Source organism: Sorex fumeus, unplaced genomic scaffold (assembly GCF_029834395.1).
Source record: "Sorex fumeus unplaced genomic scaffold, SorFum_2.1 ptg000100l, whole genome shotgun sequence".
In the NCBI taxonomy this organism is placed as follows: domain Eukaryota; kingdom Metazoa; phylum Chordata; class Mammalia; order Eulipotyphla; family Soricidae; genus Sorex; species Sorex fumeus.
The window spans coordinates 10,285,630-10,292,500 of NW_026606157.1; the positions used below are offsets into that span (position 1 = coordinate 10,285,630).

At 54.0% G+C, this 6,871-nt stretch overlaps 1 protein-coding gene across 1 annotated transcript in view; it reads left to right on the forward strand.

Moving 5' to 3' along the window:
- The first annotated feature begins 360 nt into the window (after positions 1–360).
- The window catches only part of RASSF8 (Ras association domain family member 8), a 9,959-nt gene continuing 3,448 nt past the window's right edge, over positions 361–6,871 (forward strand). The window contains exons 1-2 of the mRNA XM_056134610.1: positions 361–543; positions 6,520–6,871. The exon at positions 6,520–6,871 is cut by the window's right edge and continues 538 nt beyond it. Of these exons, the coding sequence (XP_055990585.1) occupies positions 441–543; positions 6,520–6,871 (455 nt within the window). The 5' untranslated portion in view covers positions 361–440. The remainder of the gene's footprint in view (positions 544–6,519) is intronic.

Below are 6,871 nucleotides of genomic sequence, written 5' to 3' on the forward strand. Positions count from 1 at the left end.
GGACTGGGGGTGCAGCCAGACAGCCCTGGGCCGGAGCGAGGCCAGGCCCTGGAAGGCGGCCCCTGGGCCGAGGCGGGTGCTCCTGGGCCGGCTCTGGGCAGAGCCTCAGCATTTATGGTTCTAGAGGGGCAGGAACAGAAACTTTCCCGGCAACATCAGCACCGAGAAGCTTTTTCGCAGCACCAGCAGCCTCTGCAGTGAGCGGAGGGGCCTGGCCGGGAGGGTAGGCCGCCCCCCCCCCCCCACCCGGCTCCCCTAGGTGGCAGGACTGTGCAGGGCAGCGGGGTGGGGTGACCACGCCTGTCGAGCCGGGCCCTGACTGACCACCACGCTCCCTCCTTGCAGCTGCTGCTCAGGTGCCGCCCGCCCGCGCGCCCGGCCAGCGGCATGCCCTGAGCGCCCGATGAGCACCTCGGGGCGTCCGGGCGACGGCGGGCGCCATGGAGCTCAAGGTCTGGGTGGACGGAGTACAGAGGATTGTGTGTGGCGTCACCGAGGTCACCACCTGCCAGGAGGTCGTGATCGCTTTGGCTCAGGCCATCGGTAAGTGCCCTGGGCTCTCGGGGTTGGCGGGTGGACTGACCGGGACCCCTGGCCACTCCCCTGGGTGCCCCTCCATGGCAGCCTTCCTTCCCATCTGCTCTAAGGCTGCTTGGGGTGGCGCTTTGGCGTGGGGTCTCCCCTGCAGTGCTCATGGGTTGCTTCCAGCGCAGGTGTGGGGCGGGGGCTAAGCCGTGGGGGGATTTTCCCCCACCCCCAGAGGGGCCGGAAGATGGCTGGAGTCCAGGGTGGATGCCTACACCGCGGCCCCTCTACCCAGGGATGGTGCTGGGCCCGGTCTCCCTGCTCCTAGCCCGGAAGGGGTTTGCATCCCCGCCTGGTACCAGAAGGCCGGCGGGTCAGCTCGGGCCGGACCAAGCCATTGGCACGCTGCACGGCAGTGGACGGTGGGGCTCAGTGCCCCGGGAGGCTCCCCTCTGAGCGAGGACCCCCCCGCCCAAGCCTTTCCCTCCAGTCCTGTCCGGCCGTCCTGTGAGAACGTGGCTGAGAAGCCAGCCTTCGGCAACATTTTCTTCCGTTTGGGGGCTAGTGTGTGGAGTTACGTTTGACCGTCAGTGAGACGGAAGGGAAGGCTCTTCATTCCATCACATGTTCTTTCCTTCCAACTGAGTTCTAAAACCCTTTCAGCTTACTTTTCACTGCCTTTTCACTGAAACAGCTTTGGGGGCCAGAGTGATCGCACAGTGGGAAGGCACTTGGCTAGCACGCGGCCGACCTGGGTTTGATCCCCGGCATCCCCTTGGGTCCCCCGAGCACTGTCCAGAATGAACCCTGAGCACCACTGGGTGTAGCCCAAAACCCAGAAGGAAAACCCAGCTCTTTCTCCCATTCTTTTCTACCTAGTTTTACAACTATTACCATACATTTCTTTGTTATTTAAGGTATCGAGCTGGGGGCAAATTTTGTAAGTAGCTTTTTTTTTTTTCTTTTTTGGGTCACACCCGGCGATACACAGGGGTTACTCCTCGCTCTGTACTCAGGAGTCACTCCTGGCGGTGCTCAGGGGACCACATGGGATGCTGGGAATTGAACCCGGGTTGGCCACATGCAAGGCAAACGCCCTCCCTGCTGTGCTATCGCTCCAGCCCCAGTAGCTTTTTTTTAATTATTATTATTTTTTATTGAGTCACTGTGAGATAGTTACAAAGCTTTCATGATTAAGTTTCAGTCATATAATGATCGAGCACCCATCCCTCCACCAGTGTGCATTTTCCACCACCAATGTCCCCATGTCCCTCCCGCCACCCCCACCCCATCCCAGCCCCTACCTCCGTGGCAGGAACCTTCCTTCTTTCTCTCTCTACTTGGGGGCATCATGGTTTGGAATACAGATACTGAGAGGACATCACGTTGGGTCCTTTATCTTCTTTCAGCACACATCTCCCATCCCGAAGGATCCCTCCAACCATCACTGACTTAGTGATCCCTTCTCCATCCCAACTGCCTCCTCCCCCAGCTCACGAGACAGGCTGCCAACCTGGCTCTTGTGTCTACTGTCCTGTGTGTCAGTCTCATACTATGTTATTTTATATTCCACAAATGAGTGCAGTCCTTCTGTGTCTGTCACTCTCTTTCTGACTCATTCCGCTCAGCATGATACTGTCCGTGTCTGTCCATGTAAGTGGCTCTAGACAGGAGTGTCCAGGGTCAGACACTGGCCTTGGTGCATTCACACTTCAGAGGGTCCCTGCGCACAGAGCCAGGAGTAAACCCGGGCCACCACCAGATGTGACCAAAAAAGAAAAAGAAAAAAAGAAAAAGAAAAGACTTTTGGGCTGGAGAGATATCATAGCGGGTAGGGCGTTTGCCTTGCATGCGGCCGACCCAGGTTCGATTCCCAGCATCCCATATGGTCCCCTGAGCACTGCCAGGAGTAACTCCTGAGTGCAGAGCCAGGAGTAACCCCTGTGCATTGCCGGGTGTGACCCAAAGAGCAAAAAAAAAAAAAAAAAGACTTTTTCCAAAGTCAAGGCAGTGGCATTTTCCTGGACAGTATCTCCAAGGAGAGACCCCGCAGTGCCCACCAAGCATGTGTCCGTCCGTCATACTCAGACTCAAGAATAAGAGTCTGTGAGCCAGAGGAAAAGTGTTTTTGCTGGAATCTCCCCCCCTCTGCTCCCTCAGTAGCTCGGTGCAGGCCTTTTCTGAGACGTTGGCACCTTGGGCAGAGACACCCTCAGCCCTGGTGCCCGTCCTGCCCCCACGCCCCAGAGACACGCCCCGTCAGCCCGTCGCAGAGGTGGCTCGGCTGCCAGCCCACTGCGGGTGCCAGGGACGCCCTCAGCACCCCGTCCCGCATCGAGACACGCTGTCCCACACTTCGCATTCTTCTGAGGGGACTCCCGGTGTACCGACGGCCACTGAGTGGAGAGTGCTTTGGCCTTCTTCTTACCCGAAGGAGTAATCGAGGTTTATTAACCAGGGGGATTTGCTGCTCTTGACGGGCAACCCCAGACTCACTGTGGCTCTGCAGTGACGTTTTGGCTGCACCTTTAGCAGAGTATGAACGGACTGGCAAAAGCAGAGATGATGGCAAAAGAATGTATGTGAAGCCACCAGTACACCAGCCTCTAGCGTAATCCACAGTTAGACCTCATAGGGATGCTCTTTGTGACCTCGAGGGGGTTGGGTTTTTGTGGGTAGGTGTGTATTCAAAAAATGAATTCCAGGGCTGGAGCAATAGCACAGCGAGTAGGGCGTTTGCCTTGCACGCGGCCGACCTAGGTTCAATTCCCAGCATCCCATAGGATCCCCCGAGCACCACCAGGAGTCATTCCTGAGTGCATGAACCAGGAGTAACTCCTGTGCATCGCTGGATGTGACCCAAAAAGCAAAATAAATAAATAAAATAAAATAAAATACATTCCAAGCCATGGTACCCTCTCACCACCTGTATTCGGTGGTCTCAGGCCGTTTTCCCCACCCCAGACGGCCGATGGCAACGGGAAGACAAAGAAGGAAACGAGGCCAGGCCGGTTGGTATCAGTTGCAGTTTATTCCAGTCCCGTCACCCTCTGCCTCCTTCAGTCTCACCCACTCCCTTATGCCTCCTCTGTCCCGCTAGATTCTCCTCATCCTCCTCCATCCCCCTCAATTCTCCTCCTTAGCTATATTCCCAAATCATGAGGGGTTGGGGGAGCAGCTACACACGGGTGTGTTCATACCATCAACAGAAGGAAAGTCCTTCTCAGGAGAAGCTGCTCCTTGGACAAATTCTCATCCAGCAAGATGACCCACCTAGGGGTGAAATGCCATCTAGGGCTGCGCTTCTCCTTTCCTCATCCAACAACCATTTGAACATTCATCTTAATTCTACTTCTTAATAATATTGGTCATTCTGTATGGGCACAGTAAGAGATACATTAAGCTTATAGGGTGGCTCTCCTGGGGACGCCTCACTCTAGATCCCAGACTTCAGTGCTCAGGTCAGATGAACCTGTCCTAACCCTAAGCTGGGTCCTTGTCCAGTTTTTTTCTCTTTGGGTCAGGACAGAGTTTGTCCATGACCGTGCTCTTAACTTACAGTTACATATTATAGCACTTGGCCTGACCCGTTTCGATGCCAGGATAGCTCACAGCTTGCCCTGGGTCCATCCAGTCCCTCGTTGGGACCCTGCTCTTGGGGTGCTAGGAACTCAGGGAAACTGAGGCATAGGTCAAGAAAACAGATGCCCCAGGGCCCCTGCAGCTTCCCTGTTGCTTGTCTGACCTCAGCCCCCCGACTCTCACAGTGATTTTTAAACTAAAATTTTAATTTTAAGCACTGTAGTACTGTCCTCCCATTGTTCATTAATTTGCTCGAGTGGACCCAGTAACGTCTCCATCATGAGACTTGTTGTTACTGTGTTTGGCATATCGAATACATCATGGGGAGCTTGTCAGGCTCTGCCGTGCAGGCGAGGTACTCTTGGTAGCTTTCTGGGCTCTCCGAGAGGGGCGGACGAATCAACCCAGGTTGGCCGCAGGGACCGCGTACAAGGCAAACGCCCTCCCCGCTGTGCCATCGCTCCAGCCCTTAATTTTAAACTAAAATTAATTTTAGTTCATTTTAATTAACTAAAATTAAAAAATTAGTTTTAATTTTAATCCAAGTTTAATCAGACTAAAACGAATATGAAGAGGACTAATGAGCCAGCGTTTGGCAGAATTAATCCCACAGAACTGGAGGCTACTATTAGCATTTTGTAGATAAAATATGTTTGTTGAATGAATAACACAACTGACTTTTAAATCTTTCAGGGAGAAGGGGCAGAGGGAATTCAGTTGTAAAAATTGATTGCAGTTTTTAAAAGTGGTGAAATAAAGGCATAATGTTTTTTGGGAGAACTGTATTGAATTTGAATTCTGTTAGATATTTTCCAACAAAATTTCCATAATCAATAATCATAATCACATTTTCTATCTTAGTAGTTAAGGGAGAGTAATATGTTATTCTTTTTTAATTTGTGCCAGTTATCCCAGGAGAGCTTACTCTTGTACAAAATCACTATGTAATTTTCCTCATTATTTAAAGTTAATAATTCTTGGGATCAGACTCAATTGCTTATTCTGTTAAAAACAAAATCAGCCAATATTTCATCTACTTTCAATATGCAAACATTCTAGATAGCCAAAGCTGCTTAGTACAAGTGTCAGAGGGAGGGGTGGAGGGGTAGATGGATTCCTTTCTACCCTTCAAGGCCACACCAAGATAGGGCGCAGAGTCTAACTAAATGGGCATTTAATAAAAGACACAAAAGTTTTGCAAAAGAGGGGTTTAATTTCTGTAAATGAAATGGAATTTGCAGGACCTTGCCAAGAATGCATCTTTAAAAAGTGATTATTTAGGGGATTTAATTCTTACATAAATGGTCTAAAACCCAACCTTCCTAATAAAATCTAAGCTCCCGATCTCGGGGGCACTCCCTCACTGTCCTTGGGTCCTCTAGCGGCCGTCTCTGGTGTCGCTCGGTGAGCAGCAGACTCTTCAGTGCCCGAAGATTAAACACCATTGGGACGGCATCCCCTAAACTGCAGTGAGATCATTTGAGGAGCCGGAGCACTAGCACGGCGGGTAGGACGTTTGCCCTTGCACGCCGCTGAACTGGGTTTGATTCCCAGCACCCCTATGGTCCCCCGAGCACTACCAGGAGTAATTCCTGAGTGCATGAGCCAGGAGTGACCCCTGAGCATCGCTGGGTGTGACCCAAAAAAGAAGGAAAAAAAAAAAAGATCATTTGAGAGATGCAGAACCATTCACCATCCACATTGACAAGGAGGTTGGATTTGGGGGGAGGAGAGGTGGGGAGGGGAGGAAGATGGAGGGCGGGGTCGGGAGGGGCCGGCGGGCGTCTGCTGTGAGATAAACAGGCAGGGGAACATTGTTCGGGAGTGGGACCGAGAGTTCTCACCGGAAGAACACAGCTTGTGTCTGTCTGTTTCTCTTCGAGATTATGGGCCCTGAGTAAGCTTGCCTTGACACTGATTCCATCGTATGTGTGAGTCGAACCCTTGCATCACATAGCGTGCGTGTGTAAGAAACAGTCTCTATATCAGAAAGTAACTTCCCAGAGGCAGGCAAGGAACCACTGGGCTGGGCGGTGCATGCCGGGGTTTGGTCAGGGGCCCCGGAAGTCCCGAGAAGCAGGCGCCACCCTGCCTTCCTGCCTCCTCGGGAGAAACGGGGTGCCACCTCCCCAGGTCCCGGGCTGGGAACAGGGAGTTCACGAAGCAGAGGTTTATTCCGCTCTGCCCGCCAAGCCCGGCCTCGGGGCTCCAGTCCGCACTGCCCAGGACGGGCTCCTTGCAGGCACCCGGCTGGCTCCGAGCCGCCCATCTCAGCTCCGCTCAGGGCATCTCCACCACGGTGGCCCTGCAGAGCTCGGCCCTTCCCGGCCCCGTGCCCAGGCCAGCCTCCGAGGGGGGGGCCCGTGTCGGCCGCTGCTGGCCGCGCCCTGATGCTCTGTTCCTCCTGCCTAGGTCGGACCGGGCGGTACACGCTCATTGAGAAATGGAGAGACACCGAGAGGCACCTAGCCCCCCACGAGAACCCCATCATCTCCTTGAACAAATGGGGCCAGTACGCCAGCGACGTCCAGCTCATCCTGCGCCGCACGGGGCCCTCCCTCAGCGAGCGGCCCACCTCCGACAGCGGGGCCCGCACCCCCGAGAGGACTTTGCACCGCCAGAGTCTGCCGCCCTTGGCCAAGCTGCGGCCCCAGGCGGACAAGTCCCTCCGGAGGAGAGAGCCGAAGAGGAAGTCCCTCACGTTCACCGGCGGGGCCAAAGGACTGATGGATATTTTTGGGAAAGGGAAGGAGACGGAGTTCAA